The sequence below is a fragment of the Pelmatolapia mariae genome, linkage group LG12 (assembly GCF_036321145.2).
Source record: "Pelmatolapia mariae isolate MD_Pm_ZW linkage group LG12, Pm_UMD_F_2, whole genome shotgun sequence".
Taxonomy (NCBI): Eukaryota; Metazoa; Chordata; class Actinopteri; order Cichliformes; family Cichlidae; genus Pelmatolapia; species Pelmatolapia mariae.
This window is the reverse complement of record NC_086237.1, coordinates 27,882,972-27,900,150: the sequence shown is the minus strand read 5'-3', so window position 1 is coordinate 27,900,150 and position 17,179 is coordinate 27,882,972. Positions and strand designations below refer to the sequence as shown.

At 40.4% G+C, this 17,179-nt stretch overlaps 2 protein-coding genes across 3 annotated transcripts in view; one reads left to right on the top strand and one right to left on the bottom strand.

Annotated features, from left to right (window-relative positions):
* The window catches only part of fancc (FA complementation group C), a 36,733-nt gene extending 31,601 nt beyond the window's left edge, over positions 1-5,132 (top strand). Inside the window, exons 12-14 of the mRNA XM_063488813.1 lie at positions 875-1,049; positions 1,863-2,075; positions 4,592-5,132. Of these exons, the coding sequence (XP_063344883.1) occupies positions 875-1,049; positions 1,863-2,075; positions 4,592-4,744 (541 nt within the window). The 3' untranslated portion in view covers positions 4,745-5,132. The remainder of the gene's footprint in view (positions 1-874; positions 1,050-1,862; positions 2,076-4,591) is intronic.
* An 821-nt stretch (positions 5,133-5,953) lies between these two features.
* Positions 5,954-17,179, bottom strand: part of aopep (aminopeptidase O (putative)) — a 95,640-nt gene continuing 84,414 nt past the window's right edge. For both annotated transcript variants that reach the window (XM_063490435.1, XM_063490436.1), the window contains exons 16-18: positions 16,393-16,479; positions 16,155-16,303; positions 5,954-7,223 (exon numbers count right to left, since the gene is read on the bottom strand). In XM_063490435.1, coding sequence (XP_063346505.1) covers positions 16,163-16,303; positions 16,393-16,479 — 228 coding nt within the window. In that variant the 3' untranslated portion in view covers positions 5,954-7,223; positions 16,155-16,162. The remainder of the gene's footprint in view (positions 7,224-16,154; positions 16,304-16,392; positions 16,480-17,179) is intronic.

Here is a 17,179-nt window from a genome sequence, read left to right as displayed (position 1 = left end):
TAACGAACTGAACCAGACCACCCAAATTACCTTAATTTATCGATATTAAAACCTGTTTATAGCACATAGGTTGTTCCAATGTAATGCCTTGTTTGTATCCCTTGTTAAAAACTTGTGACAAACACCTCACAAACTCTACTTACTTGGTTCTCAGCCACGTTCTGTAGCCTTCATTTTTTTCCTCAGCTGTCAGGCATGTGGTTTAGCTATCATGTAGTAAGTACTAAATGCTGCCATAAGAAGTTAAATCCACAGATGTCACAAGAGGCATCTGAAACTTCTGCAGTTACAATGTAATGATTTTAGTTGACATAATCAGTCATGAATTTTTAAGCATAAATGACCAGCATGTAGGATTTATTGGCATCTTGCAGTGAGGTTGCAACTAAATGCTCTTCCGTCACTCCTCCCTTTCCAAGAGTGAAGCTAAGCCACACAGGAAAGCTCTCTCTCTAGATCCAGTTGGTGCTCCGTCCTCTTTGGGCTCCTGTAGTTGTATTGCTGGCACAACATGGCCTACTTGATGGAAGAGTATTTTTTTTAGCTTACAAAACAAAACAAAACTTCTGCTTACAGGTGATTATACACTAATTTAAACATAATCATGAATCCTATACTTCTTCTAAGCTACAATTCCCCCTAAATCCTACAAACTGTTGGTTTAATATAACTGGTGGTGTTTGCTTTTGAATTATTCATGTTTTTTAAAAAGAAATTGTACCCTGTGAGGTATGTGTTCATATAATATATGTTCTCTCGTGTGGTACAGTGTCTTTTCGGTAACAAATCACATCCATCACATCCCAATCATACCCACTGTTCAGGAAGGGTTCTACTTCTGCTGTTAAATGCTGCTTCTCCTAATGTCCTGCAGGGGGCACCACAACGTGTTTGAGGCCTGGTTCCTGCTGGTTCAGTGTGCCCACTGGGTACAGGTGGCTGTCCAGCTGCTGGTCACATCTGGGACTGAAGATGGTGATCCTTTCCTGTGGCTGTTGATATTCTATCACTACCCCACCAACAGGTGGCACCACAGAGCTTCACAGCTGGTGAGTTTTTTTTGGGGTTTTTTTTTTTTACATAAATCATTTTAACCCTGGAGAACCCATGGGGTCAGATCCGACCCCATTGGTTTTCTATGGGTTCTCCAGGGTTAATCTAGTTATATGAAATCCAAATTTTTCCACTTAAATAATTGCTTAGTAAGTGTTGAACTGATCGATGCAGCTATCTCTGCCCCGTTATTATAAACTAAGAAGGCAACCGGGGATCTTCTTAAATAAACTTTGTTTGAAAACCAGTTTGTTCCAACTATTTCTTGTCTTTTACAAACACTGCGGCAGCTAAGTGCTTCAGCATAACTCGGCAACATAACATCGGGGATAGTCTGTTATTTGCAGGTCTGTTGTTGTTGAAAGCAACAGAAACAATACAGAGGGGCAAAAAAAGGAATAACACATTAATGAATTAATTATGGATGACCCCTAACTGAGAGGGAGGGAGTGAGACAGTGGTGAAGAGAGGGAGAGAGAGATATAGATGAGAGGGCTGGGTGGAAAGGGTGATGTAGTATTGATTTCTCAGTGAGTGTCTGGGCCAGCTTTGCCTGAGTTTTACCTCTCTGTCTCTTGCTTGTCCGCCTCCCATCATAACCCTTGGAGACTCCACCATCTCCTCTACTACAGTTGTACGTTCTTCTGTTAGGCTTTTTTGTTGTCTCATTTTTGAATTAGCAGTCTGTTTGTCATTTATTATTTTTTACATGAAAGACACCAGAAGACCCGTTAAATCTGACTTGATTGAAATTGAGCATGCTCTCTTTCTTTCTTTTTTTCTTTCTTTTTAAACATCTTTCCCACCAGTCACGGGCCAAAGAAGCTTGGAACCACATACGCACTGTTTTCTCAGGCGCAGCTCATCCTCTTCCCAGCGACCGCCTGCAGTCACTGGTCACGCTGGTTTCACCACAACCTGAGCAGCAATCACTTGCTCCATCATTGACTGTCAGCCTTTTGGTTAATGTTGCCGTTTTCTGCCAGCTACCACCAAGTGGCTCAGCAGAGGTTTTACAGGCGGTGAGGAAAACTGTTTCTCTTCTGTCATTTTCAGATTATTGTTCCATCCAGTTATTATTAAATGCAAAGCTCAGTATGCATAATGCTTGAAATAGTTTATAAATATTTTGCACTGGAATTTCCTCTGGACCTTAGATACAAGCTACTGACAAAGAAATGCTTCAAAGGGTCCATTTTATAGAGAAAGATGGTAATCATTTCGGCCCTCCTTTCATGCAGTATGCAAGGTTTGATCGGAATGTTCTGCAAATTAAATCCATTTAAATCAGGAAACATACATAATTAAAACTTGGCTAGTTTTCCCCTCAAGGTTGTGTCCTTGGGACACCTATAGACTACTTTCAGACCCTCTGCTAGTTTTCAGAAGGTTGACAAGTCAAACTTGTGCAAGCTCCTGTGTCAAACTGGCCCAACGTCCATGTCCAAGGTCATTGCAGTAATGATAATTAGGTCTCAGGGATAGGTGGAAGGGTCCAAGAATTACTGGCTACACCAGCACAGTCTTAGCCCACCACCCATTCAAGCTGAAGGGTAAACATTTTGACACACTGGATCATCTCAGATACATAAGTGCAAGTGCAAATGATTGGTCTGAAGAAGGTGGTGGTCCATAGAAACTATTTTATGTTAACAGCTGGTTTTTTAAATGTGACTTTCTTTAACTCATTCACTCACACAGACACACACACAAAGTAGGTACACCAGCACTTTGCATAACAAAGTGCTGGTGTACCTACTGGGGTGGAGGGTTCATTGTCCTGCACCAGTCTTTTTTCTACAATTTCATTGTACATGTACAATGACAGTAAAGTGCTATTCTATCCTAATCTATTCTTGGACATTTGGACAGGTTGAAACATGGATCAGATGCAGCCATCTGAGAATATTTCTTGATTCTCTATTTGACAAAGTCAGTCCTGTGGCAGGTCTTTAAAGCCTCTAAAACATGTGAAATACGACGTCTGTCTGTGTATTATGCTTTAAAAGTGTAAAGTTTGGAGAAAAAAGTGACATGTAGTTCCCAATAGCAATACCAACACTTTGGAAATGTGAATCATTCCTAGTATTTAATGCCTTTTAATCCCGATCACAGATCTGAGTGTGTTTTGTATAAAAATGGGCAAATACTTATTTCAAAAGCTTGTTTTACACTATTAACTATTAGAAAACAGTTATGTTTAAAAAATATTTATTTTTTAAAATTATTTCATTTTTTTAAGCACAAATACCCTAAAACTCCCCGTTCATTCAAGTTCAAGTTCAGTTGCTGATAGAAGTCATTAAAAAACAGAACTTGTTCATTACTGTTGTATAGCCTTAATAGTAATATTCCACATTAGATGTTTTTCCCCCTATTAATACATTTTTATATATATATATTTTTTTACGTTTAAAGTCTGAACTAAAATAAATTGTCCCGCATTTGTCCGTCCGTCCTGTTACTCTTACCAGAGTCTTTTTGGATAGCTCCCCTCTATTGGTCCGCTAGTTACATGACTTACAGTAAGTTGTATTAGTGTTTTGGAGGGAAATCCTCTATAAAAGCCAGAGTAAACATCAATCTTTCATCAACCTTTTTTCCCCATGTTTCAGAATGGTTCACAGATGCGTTAAAGCGTAACCTGTTCACCCTGTTACCCTTATTTACAGTATAAACAGATATTCTTTTGTAATTTCGATCACATGGTTCATAAACATGTTAAAAATAATGTTTATGGTCTTCATTTGCTAGCCTGTTGTGCATCACATGAGGAATAATGGTTGATTTAAGCATAAAACGTCCACCCTGTTACTGCTTTCCACAATAAGAGGGTGGATACACAGGAATGGGCAGGTAGTTCATTGGTGTGATATGCACATTTTTGTGTGTATTTGAAATGTATTCAAAACCATGAGGTGAAAAGCTGTTTAGTTTGAATAATTTCAGTGCATTCATATAATATACATTTTTCCATATTTTGGTATCTAAACCCCAAAATATGTTAGGCAGCAGCACTGTCCATGTAAAGGAAGAATATTAAAAATTAGGTTTGAGTGATAATGATGCTAATTGAAGATAAAATAAACTGACATGATTGTATTTCTATTTTTTATATTATACCTTGTATATAAAATAAAACTTATAACAAAGTCAAAATGTATAAATGGCAGTGGTTGCTGTAGCTGTTGTCATGATTAAAATAAGCAAGCATGACGTGAGGCTTTATTTTGAAGTACTTGTACGTTATCATTTCTTTGCTTAACTAAAAAGTTATTTTAGTATTTCATTTTTTATGTGTCTCATATTCATATGCATCAAATCTAATGATGTAACATGTACTTTAACTTACGTGTGAATGTGCGAAACACAAGATTTTTCTACACGTTCCAATATTAAGAATTATCTGCTGTCATATTATAAACGTGAAGTCAGGTTTCTTTTTGATTATGCCCATGAGACAAGATTTGGTTTTTCTGGTGACGGCAATAACGGTTTTGGTGTGTGTGTCTGTGTGTGTCTGTGTGTGTCAGTCCAGGTGGTGGATCAGTCTGGTCTGCTTGATGAAGCAGCATGTGTTCTCAGCTCACTGGAGCTCAGACTAAACGAAGGATGCTGTTTATCAAGAGACACAGTTCATCTAAGGATCAAGGAACTTCAAAAGACGATAACGCAAATGCATTCAGAGTGAGCAATAGGCACACACGCACAATTACATACAAAATTGTACAAAACCACGCAACTGTGAGCTCATCCCTGGGCTTTTAGCTCGTTTGCAGAATAACAAATAGCCATGCTCTCTTGTTGATATACCGTGGAACAGTGACAGGACTGTGTCAAAACAACGGAGCCAGGTCACAATTAGACATACGCACACAAAACACAACTGCCGAGGCCCACAAGGACACTCGGCGTGACAGATCACGCTGCATAGCAGCAGCAGCTCGTACGACGTGTCAGAGTCCTCCCACTCTCATAATTGCCTCACAATATAAATCCTTCATGCTACACATGCCGACTGTAAGACGTAGGTTTGTGGGGAGGAAAGCCAAATGCCAGTTATCGTCGTGTAATTACTGTTTCTGGCTTGAAAAACATGCTCTAACAGTGCTGAGTGTATGATAAATGTAAATGATTAATGTCACTCATGCAGATATTTCTGTATGTACATTTTAAATAGCTTTATTGTTTGTAAAGCTCAAGGTCTAGGTCACATTTGATTTAAAACTGGAAGCAAACTGTGCTTTTAGATAACACTTATTGTTACTACTAGCTGACTGCTGCTGGAGTTGGACAGAATGTAAACAAATACATATGCACGTGCATGTATTTATGCAAACTATGCATGTATAGTTTGTAGAAGAATTAATTTTTGGCTTCTTTCATTATTCAGGAAATAGTTTTTGTTGTATGATGCATCATTCAAATGAAAAATTTGAGTGATTTCTGGAATTTGTGTGCTAAAAATGTCATTGAACCATTAAGTATTAGCAGAACATTAGTGCTGCGCTGTTTTTTTGTTTTTGTTATTTTTATGCTGTGGATTTGTGAAACAAAAAGATATACATCCTCATATTAATCAATTAAATGCACTTGTTATGAAACGCCTTATTATAAGTCTCCTCGCCTTCTTATCCTCTGCATGTCATAGTGGGACATAAGGCCACATCAAGTTCCCTCCACGTTGAGCTTCCCTCCAGGTGTAGCCCATCTCCTGTAGCTCTGCCGCAACATTTCTCCTCCAGGTGGTATGGAGTCTGCCCGGCTGTAATAAGTGTCTCGGATGTGTAATTCACATATAAAATCAGTGTAACAGGCACGAGTGCCTGACTAATCTTCAGATTTTCTCTGTTTTGTCTCTTAAACAAAAGCTGTACACGGATTTTTAACAAAACATCATTTTATTTTAACATAAACAGCAAATACAAAAAATCTATTATACACAAACAGGTTTGCTGTTAGTATCTGCAGAGCAGCACATGTAGAAATGCCCTGAGAGTTGCCTGTTTCAATACAGAAAAAAAAAACGAAAAAACTCTAAAAACATTACTCACCTCAAAGAATTTCCAGTCTAAACTCCAAAGAACCGAATCGTGACTTTAGACTAAACAGACAAGAACTCACACTTACACACACACCTACACAAACAGACACTAACAGCAGCTCAGCTTGGATGAACATGCAGTGACTTTTCCTTGAAATATGTTTTGTTTTTTGTTTTGTTTTTTACATAATTACATAATTATTTCTTTTCTATTTTCCACACCAACAATACAACAACATCTCATAATGAACAGATTGTATAGTTATGGGTTACAATTCACTTTTCCCCTTTTCAATTCACTTCTTTTCCTACATTTAAATAGGAGAATGAAATTGGACTAACTGACTGGTGGGAAATCGGCAAACAGTCAAAAACTGAGCCAAATTTGACAGGTGAGGTTAAACGTTGTCCGTACAAATATTTTGTGTGTAACTGAGAGTCATCTGAAGCTATTAATCAATTTATTCATTAACCAAATATATTAAAATGTGCAGAACTGTCCATTTTACTGGTTAACAATTTCCAGTCACTGGCATTGTACATTAACCCTCTGAGATCCAAGTTGCAATTAGTTCTAAAGCACGCCACTTTCAAAGATGCATAAATGCATTGAGTTGCTGTCATATGATTGGCTGATTAGAAATCTGCATTTAGACGCAGTTGAATGGGTGAACCTAATAAAGTGGCTGTCTTGGCAATCATGGAATAAAGACTATAGAGACTCTATACAGACCCATCACACATTATGTCTTATTTTACACAAATATCTGTTTCTTTCTTCATATGAAGGGATCGGGAGTAACACCTTTGATGACTCAGTCCTCAAAGGGTTAATAAAATATGAATGATTACTTCAGCTGACCAGCAAGTATACCAACATTCAAGCCTCCGGCTGACTAATTGTGCACATATCTAGCACATACCAGCTATTTCTTAGACTTGAATGAACAGAACTGCTGTGCTCCAAACTTTGCCAGTTGGCCTTAGTTGCAGAGCATGAATACAACCCTCTGGTTTTCACACTGCTGAGCTATTCTGCAGAATCCAGGCAAACGAGCAGGTGAGTGCTGGACTCTCGTCCGGCTGCTGTGCCAAACTCCTGTCCCTCCTGTCTGTAGTCAGCAACCTGGAAGAAAATGAAGAATATGTTCACACAGGAGCCTTACAGAACATTTGGTAGATGCTTACAATGCTCTAGCGGGTTATCTATGTGCTGTGAAGACAAACACAGAATGCAGGTTTTAGTCCAGTCTAAAGAATCCAACGCAGGTGTCATTGGCTAAGATGCAGGACATACAAGTAGAAAATATTTCAGAATTAAATAAAACACATTTTTATATCCTAAAAAGACATTTTTCCGTTTGCTCGCAATGTCACCAAGTTCAAAATCCAAAATATTCAACAAAAACAATGACAACAGTACATTTAAAGTGTTAACCAATATCTTTCTGCAGCCAGGTTTACCAAGAAGTCCCAGGCCTATCACACAGATGTTTTTTTTTAAATACATTTGCTCCCAAATATTTCTTCACCTTTTAATAAAACGATGTAGAGTATTCTCTTAAAAAGATATAGTGCATTTCATCTGACTCCAGCGCCCCTGCTGTGTGGAAGCTGCCATCCCGCCATGGATCGATCGTATTTCTAAATCCCCAAAACTGTTCCATAACTCATATCGTTCATGTGACGTCCGTTTGGTTCTGCTCTGGTGGTGAGTGGACTGGATTCCTGTTCCTGCTGAACTGAGCCAGTGATTCTGTAGGACTGATTATCAGCTCAGTAGGCACAGAAATCCAAGCCCAAATCTCTCGTTCTCACTCCATCTCTCATCAAGTGCTGGCTACGAGCATTGTTTTTTCCCTTTGTAATGAGGCAAAAAGCAATTCCAACTCAGGTAGCATGTCGAGCAGCGTTCAACCCACTTTGCTAAACCCACGAGAAAAACCGTACAGCTGACACTGTTGGATTTCCCCAGCTGTTGAACGTTGCGGCTCGCATGGTTGAAACTTAACAAGTGTCAGCGAGGCCACCGATAGATGGTGGGAGCTGGCCCAAATTAAGTGTAGATTTTTGACATAAAAAAAAAAACTACAAGGGTACTTTGGGAGTCTGATCATAAAAATAGAAATTTTAAACCCATCAAATCCACATTCCACTCCCTGCTTGCGATGAGCATCCGTGCTTGGTTCAAACTGCTTATCCTTTGAAATGGAATTCAATGCTTCAACTCCCTGAAATACACTTGATGTTCAAGAGCCGATCAGTCGAGTTTCACATGCATGAGGAGAAGAAAATGTAGGCGTTGTGGGGCGAATAAGTTTATTTTCGGTCTCTTTTATACAATGTTGCTTTGTCCTTTGATGTGCAGAGGACCATTTCCTTCCCATTAGAGTGTAATAAATCACCTTTTGGATATGGGCTCTGATGGCAATTCCTCTCTTTTACAGGCCTTTGATGGTCATTATTCTTTTAACAGGCCCTAAATATAGGTCTAAAAATGGCAGGCTCCACATGGCCCTCATTTCTAATTCACACATCTATCCTCGTTTAGCCGCCATTTTCTCGTTGTTAATATAGAGCGCTGTAATGCCTCCTCACGCTTCTATTCCAAAAAGACTGACCGGTTTTAAAATACATTTTCAACCATCTGTCACTGTTTTGATCAGGGAGCCGTTGGTCCAGAATAGTATAGATTTGCATTACAATTAGCTGGATAAAAAGTGGACTCTGGCACACACTACACCCACATCTGATCAGAGGTTATACTGCAAGTTAAACTATAAAGTCAGATTCACTCTCTGCATATAGTCCAGCTGCACAGCTGATGGGTGCACTTCATTTTGTGGAATTCATTTTTCTGAGATGCATTTTGTTCACATATTGTTGTATAACCTGTCCAAAATAACTATTTTTTGTGTTATGTGAAGTAGGACTGAGTTTTACTGATCATTCCGTTGCAAGAAGTTGCAAAGGAAAATACAGTCGTGCATGATAAGCTTCATGTCGTGCGTGCATTGTTTTTGTATTAAAGCTTATCTTGACTAATTCAGGAACCTTCTCTCAGTCTAAGGAACTTTGAAAGAAAACCTTCTCTCAGCACTCTCCATGATGCTTGAAACAAAGTGTGTGTAACCCAGCTGAGAATTCCTGTTTTTCATGTTATCAGTGGGGGTTTCGCAGGATCACAGCTTTTTTGTTTCTCCCATTTCAGACAAAACAATAAGACGTGTATATCGCCACATTAAATCTACTGGAGGAACTCAATACAGAGAAGGGGGGACCTAAAATAATGGAAAGACCTTGAAATCACTATCAGCGTTTCCATCTTTGAGGCCTCGGTCTTGTTTTCCCTCCACAGCGTGGAAATGTGTGAGAATCGGTCTACTTTATGGGTCTCTGTATCTCGGCTTCCTCGGGCTGAGATTAGATCAAAAATCAATACATATCAGCCTGGGATGCCCAGACAGCACTTTTGGCTGCCAACGTGATTTTAGGTTTTAAACCTGAGGCACTTGAACTTCTTAAAGGATCATTTTTGAAAAAGGGATTTTATGATGGCCCTGTCAACCTTTTTAAAAGAAGTTACCCAGCTTTACCCCAACATGACTGATAAGTTAAATGAACAGTTATTTGACTTCACACTGATGCCACTCGATATGAAGCCACAGCCAGCAGCATGGTTAACTTATGCCTAATGTAAAGAATGAGAACAACGCCGGCGGCGTAGCAGCAGGGTGTCACTGCGGGTGCTCAGTGGCCGACGGAGACTCCAGGAAGCAACTGCACCTAGCCAAGAAACCGTCTCTCTCATATAATCCCCTGTAAAACCGAAAAGTCAGTTTATAGCAGAGTAAATAAACAAAGTGAATGACTCAGCTTTAGAGGATTTCGCAGCCTATCCTCACGCTCCCTTTTCAGGCCTGTGCTGAGTTCAGCTTTGGCTGCTGGCTTCCTATCAAGCAGGCAGTTATGAGAGCGGTATCAATCCCCACTTTTGAGTTTGGGCAACGCAATTCACAGAATGTTTACAAAAAAATGTTTACAAAGCAAGACGCCAAATCTAAAAACCATGTTACATGCTAATTCCAAACAGGTTTCTATGCAGCGTGTTCACACGGGAAAACTTGAAACATGAAACCGTGCTTCAGGTGAAAGCAAGTCTTCAAATGTATCAAATGTCTAAAGTTTCATGGTCACCTGATCTTCACACCTTGAGTGGAGACTTTTAAAAAAGGCTCTGAGGGTTATTAGAAAGGCTTAAATTCAATTTTTTCTCCTATAGCCTGCAGGAAGTATTAAGTCAGTGTCTCACAATGGCCTATTAATAGTTTATTTTACATCTGTTCATTTCATCCATCAATTCTGTGCCACTTTTTTGAGTCCAGAGTCTTGATTTCAATCATATCATTACCTTGTATTATATATTACTCGAAAATGCTGAGGGTGTAGTTAACGCTGCATCGATGGTGATGAGCCTGATGATGGTGGCCGTTGCTTAAGGACTGATGAAATATCTGTCAGCACCATTAAGCAGAGTTTGGGTCTCCCCAGACCTCATTAGTACCTCAAGTACACTCTCTCTCCTGAGATACACTCACCTCCTCTAGAACTATAAAGCGTGCAACTGGCATCATCTGCAGGATTATCTCTTCTACTACGCAACTAAAAGAAGATAGAAGCAGAGGGGTGGAAGTACGGAGCAGGGAGGGAAAGATGAAAGGAGGAGAAAGAACAACAGGCAAAGCAGGAGAGCGAAACGTGGCGCTCATTAGTAATCCTGCGCAGTGTTTTGAATTTGCGGAGGGGGTGCTTGCGTGTTTAATTCTTCTGAGCGAGGTCGTCTCAGTGGAAAGTTTTTCCAGACATGCAAGAGGAGAGCTATTGAGAGCAAAAGCAGTGAGATAAGGGGAAAAAGAAAAGTGAAATGAGATTTTAAACAAATTAAAATAATAAAAAAAAGGTGTAAAAAGATACAGAACAATCAAGCAATGAGCGGGAAAACGGCATAAAACAGAGAAGGGGAAGGGAGTGTTGTATAAACACACATTGGATAATTGAAGTAGGAAAATTAGGCCCAACTGTCCACACACGCACGTAACCACCACTGTAAAAACTTTGTGGCACATTTCTCTTCTCTCTTCCTCCCACACCCATTTGTCGTCTCCTCTTTGTCTCCCTGTCTGGGTCATGCTCTCCTCAGGTGCAGAACTTAGCCACTGTGAACAAAGAGGGAATCAATCACTGTTCACCAATCAGCTAAGCTCTGTGTCTGGCTGGAGAGAGGATACAAAAACCTGTCCGACGTGTACGCGCTCTTACAAAACACCCGCAGTGATGAGCTCCTTCATCACACTTTCCCCCTTTTTTTCCCCTTCTTCTCCTCCAAATCACCAGCTCCTCAAACACAATCACACACTCAGATAATCATGTCTTCTTTTGTTTGTTTTTTTGTTTCCCCCCCCCCACAAGTTTCTGGAGGACGAGTCTGTTTATGTATGTGTATAGGAGGGGCTGTGGTTGCCATAGCAGCCGACTGGGTCAAGGCTGTGTGGTAATCCCTGGCAATGTGATTTTATCATAAGTCACAAATCAGCACGCCAGGAACCCTCACAGCCCAGACATGAAAGAACAAGAGCTTCACTCTTATTTTCTCTAGTTACATCCTCAAGTCCAGCTCCAGTCCAATGTGAAGCTATAACTGCCTTCAGACTAATATATCTATATATATATATAGATATATATATATGATTTCAGCTTGTTTGTCTCTTTCAGACCTGTAGAACCTTGCTCTCTCTCTCTCTCGTACTATTTCCTTGGTCACCGCTCTCCTCGTCTCCCATTCGCCACGCTCGGCTAACCCGGCGATATGCCCCTCATTAAGCGGATCAAGAGGGATTCCAGAGGCATGTACCGGAGGGGGAAGAAAAGAATGAGGGAGTGAGCAGGGAGGGGAAAAAGAACTTTAAAAAAAAAAAAGACAGGGAAAGACCACCCTTCTCTTTTAAAGGGTTGTGCTTTTTGGGTTTAGGAACACAGAGCAGGGAGTGAGCCTTGACAGACATGTTGTTTTCAGTTAAAACCCTCTCAGCCCGCCTCAGCCTAATCCCACTGTACTGTGGTCTGCGTGAGGGTGTAAAAGGGTGCAGGGAGGAACTGTTCTACTTAAGAAAGGACGACGCTGGAACACAAACTGAGCAGTAAAACATAAATCCGTCTCCCTACAGTGCGATATGAAAAAGCAGCGGGGAGGTCTGTTCATCCATCATTTTAATTGGTTAGAGATCTGGACCTTAGCTCAGTTGACCGGCGTGATCCGCTGATGTTTATGGAGGCTTGTTTGGGTCAGTCCAATGGGAAGGAACAATAAAAGTTAGAAAATTTGTCTCTAACTGCTTGTTTTCTTCTTCTATTGTTTCTTTTCTTCCTCACTTGTAGTAAGACCCCACAGAGGGGTGTCGTGAGGGATTGAATGATGACGAAAACAGATCGGTGGGTACAGACAGATAGGCGCTGGACGTGTGTGTGTGTTGTATGTGTGTGTTAGACAGATTTATCAGGACTGAGCCAGATGCCAAGCACTTGTCGAGAAAGCCTTTCACATCCGGTGCAAATGCATAAAGCTTTCTCAGAGTGTGTGCGTGTGTGAAGATAAAAGCCCGTCTCGGTCATGGCTTAAAATAGGATTTAGTGCTGTAAGTCACTCAGGATGATGTGGACAACTGTTTAGCAGCACCTCATGACGCATCCTGTGTTGACCGAGGTTGCTGACGCTTCCCCTGACCTTACACTTAGTGTAGCAACAAAGCTACCTGATGTGTGTGAATGAAAGGGTGGGGCATAAAGAAATGTGACTGGGTTTAGCAGTGTTTGTATTTTGCCTTAACCTCCTAAGACCCGAACTCTTTCATGCCATGCATTTTGAATTTTCCTTTGCTATATGGGTTTATTGGGACCTGATGAATGTAAAAACAAAGAATTACCAGATTTTTTTTTTTTTTACCTAATTTTTGTTTCTGAGAAAAATGAGATCCACATATGAGGACATTCGTTTTAAATTTTGATAGAACAGTGGCAGTATTATGTCCTTGTAAGTGGATATCAGGCCCTAGTAGAGAAAAATTCAGTATTTTGGTCTAGAGGTCCCAAAATGTGATGTCCATATATGTGGACGCCAGGTCCTAGGAGGTTAAAAGTAAATGTCAAATCTGAACAAATAAAAAGCCACCAAAAATCAGCAGCTTCATACTTGAACACTCGAGTTTCGGGTTTTTATTTTGAAACACATGGATTAGAAATCTCAATAAAATAAAATAAATACATAAATAAAAAACATAACTGGAAGATTTTATTTTAACCCTGAATTTGATAAGTGGATGGATGGACTTGCTACTGCTAATTGAAGGCTTTTATTTTGAAAATTCCACACATTTTAGAGCATATCTGTCTTCTTACCGCTTCCTGTCAGTCAGTGTAGGGTCTTTGTGGATAAAACTATTTAAATATGGTGAAAATGTGTGCAATCCCAAGCAGGGCTCTATAATCACGTTGGCTCTATAATCAGATTTAGTCGCTTGGCTGAGACACAGACGGAGAAGTTTTTGCAAAGAAAAACTATCAGAAGTGTCCTCCAATCAGAATGAGAGCAAGAGGAGATTCAAATCTTTCAATCAGATGATGAAATCCAAATAGATCCCAGCTCGTCAGCTATCAGCACCTGTTGACACCTGTGTCAGTTAAGCAGCAGTTGTGATGACAGAGAATTCTGTGTAAAGCTTCCCTCAGGGCCACCTCCAGAGAAACAGCTTATGAAGTCAAAACCATAACTCATCAACATGGTTTAAAAACTGTGAGTGGCCCTCGAGGTTTTTCTACAGATTTCGGGGGGGGGGGGGGGTTATTGTTTCTGTATTAAAATGGGTCACTTTGTTTATACTTTTCTCCAAAATTATAATGGATCTCTGGATCAGGCCATTGGAATTGCAATCCCACTAATTAGAAGATTGTCGAGATTTTTAAGCTTTTAACAAACCATTTAATTTATATTTAATATTTTTTGTTTTAGTTCGCTTATTGCTTCCCTCCACTTTCTGCTGCTCATCTGGGGTCGGTCCTAGGGGAACACCGAGGCATTCCCAAGCTAGGCAGGAGATATAATCTCTTCAGCATGTCCTGGGTCTACCCTGGGGTTCTTTACAGGTAGGACAGAGCACCTCACCCAAGAGGCAACCTAATTAGATGCTCCTTCAATTTGGAGTCCCTCCCCAAGGACTGAGCTCCTCACCTTATTTCTAAGGGAGGGCACAGGCACCCCTCTGAGAAAGCTTACTTCCACCGCTTGCATCCACGATCTCATTCTTGCAGTCACTACCCACACAGTTCGTGACCAGGTGAAGCTAAGGACGTAGATCGACCAGTAAATCGACTGTTTTCTGACTGGCTTCCGATGTCTTTGCTGGAGAGGAAATGCCATGGAGAAAAAGGATCGCTAGTCTAGACTCGAGGAGTAAAGACTTGGCTTCAACACATGGGTCTCGTTCTTTGCCAACCGAGCTATGGGAGCAACCACAGACCATACGATTTTTAATTAAACATCTAGTATTAGTTGTAGCCTGCCAATACTGACAAGTTCGCTAAAACAGATAAGCTGCTATTTTGAGTAAAAATTGAACACATTTTCACTAAGAATTTTTTTTTTCACGATCCAGCTTTTCATGCCTTTTAAAAACAGTAGCAAAATAATATCTTGTGTCCTTGTGGCTTTAACTTCAATTCAGTTCAGTTATTTGCACTTTTAAAAGTAAAGCTATAATCTCAGGGTATTTCGCTTGAAAGTCAATAAGATTTTATAACACTATTCATAACATACTACAGTACTCTAATAATATTTTGAAGAATAGTTGGGTCGCTTTACTTCAACTGTCAACCCTAGATCCACTTAATTGCCTCGTCTCATTATTCATTATTAATGTCAGTAATAACAGGACTGTTATGAAAAGATCAGCAGCTTCAAAGAGCCCTGTCCTCCCTTCTGCTCCTTCACTTCCTTCTTTCTCTCACTAAACCATTTTTTCCTCTCTCCTTCATTTAGAGTCAGACCAATGCACCCCTCACTGTACGGAGTCATCCAAAAGCCCAGTGGTTGACAGTTGCGGTTCTGCATACACACACACGTACACACAGGAGGAATTTCAGGGTCAACAGTATGAAAATGCCTCCACATCGAGTAGAGACCATCCTGAGCCCGTCAGAAAATGCTCACTGACCCGTTTCCCCTCTCTTTTTTTTCTGTCTTCCCCCTCATTTGTTTGAGGAACACATTCCCAAATTCCTTCTCTGACAAACACATCCTGACCGCGCTGCAGTGAAACCACGGAAAAGGCCCCATTCTAAGTGTACAAACACACATGTGCATACACACTCAATAAGCTCAGGAAGGAATGTGCAGTAAAGGTAGCCAAGTGACTCAAGTGCGGACTGTCCGCTGGGGCAGATGGAATCAGGATCAATTCAACACAAAGCTTTCTTTTACAGACTCCATTTCAGGCTAGAAGGTCAACTATGAGATAAAGATAGTGGCTTTGTAGCCGAGAAATATTTAAAAACTTCAAAAGATAACAAAGTATTGATTACTGGTTCTTTTTCCCGTGTATGGTTCAAGTAACTCACCGAGCTATTAAAGCATCCTGTTGCAGTCTGAGCTCCAAATATAAAGCCACCAAATCCCTGAGCGGGTAACTTGTAATCTTATTTTATAAACCTAAGCAAATATAGTTTATATTTCTTATTTGGCTTGTTTGGAGAATTCCCACCGTTCTGTGCCAGTGAAAGCCACTAAAATTACGATTAAACCAGAATTCCTCTGAGTTGAGGAGAAACCAATTATGCAATAACGAGAGCAAAAAAAGAAGATGAAAAAGGAAAACTAATTATGCTGTCGGAAAGTTTTCAGTCAGGTTAAATGTATTACATACTTTATCTCAGAACAACAGCATTCATAAAAATAAAGGCCAATATGTTTGACAGCATCTGGAATGAAGAACTGAAAATAAGACATCACCTCTGCTGTTATAAGACCATCTCCTCCACCACTCTGCGTGCCGATTGGTCCATCTCTTCCTGGACTAGTGAGAGGCAGTGACGCGCCAGAGCCTGCTGCTCAGGGTCCTCCTGAACCATCAGCTCCCCGTACAGATACACACCCATGGCCTGGAGCACACATACACAAAAAACTGTTTATTTAGTTTATTTTTTCTCAGGTTGAATCAGACAAATGCTTCACAGCTGTGCGCATTTACTTGGTCATGAATCAGAAAGTGCTCCACATCTCCGTAAGCCTGAGCGTACGCGTGTTTGACCACAAGTTCACACCAGCGATGTCGGACCTGCAAACCAAGACAGAAGATTGTACACAGTAATGATTTTGAGGAACGACTGACTCCTAAACACATCTTATTGTAGGGTTGTTGTTTTTTTGCATTTGCCACTTTGACAGATATATTTTCCTGCTTGTAGCCAGTGAATTCAAACATGCGATTAACCAAAACAGCTCAAGCTGGGAGCCTGTGGACTGAGTCATCCACAATCGGAGGTTTAATATATTTAATATTTAAGAAGACTGAGATGATTTTCTTTCCAAAACAGTCTAAAGTTCAAGTAAAAAGTAAAAAGTTCGATTTAATTCCACAGGTGTGTGTATGTCGAGGTGTATTTCTACTGTACGTGTGCATGTGTGCACTTGTGTGCGCATGGAAGCTAGCGCTTGGCCTTTCTTCCAGAGGATCAATAGGAGCTCTGTTGCCGCGGTTACAGGAGAGATCAGAGACTGGCTCTGTCCCTGCCTCAGCCATCATCCTTCATCATCTGCTCCGAGCGTGCACGTGAGCATGTGCGACCGTGCATGGATCTGCAGCAAGTGCGTATATGGATATACAGGCAGACACACGATGATAAAAGAGACAGAAGAGCGATTTGAAAAAGGAAACGTGGATGAAAAATGTTTTAAAGAACTGTCGCTACTTTAAAGCCTGACAGTTTCCCCTGGCTGATTTTTTTGTGGGTGTTTCAGTCTTCTCCATAACTATC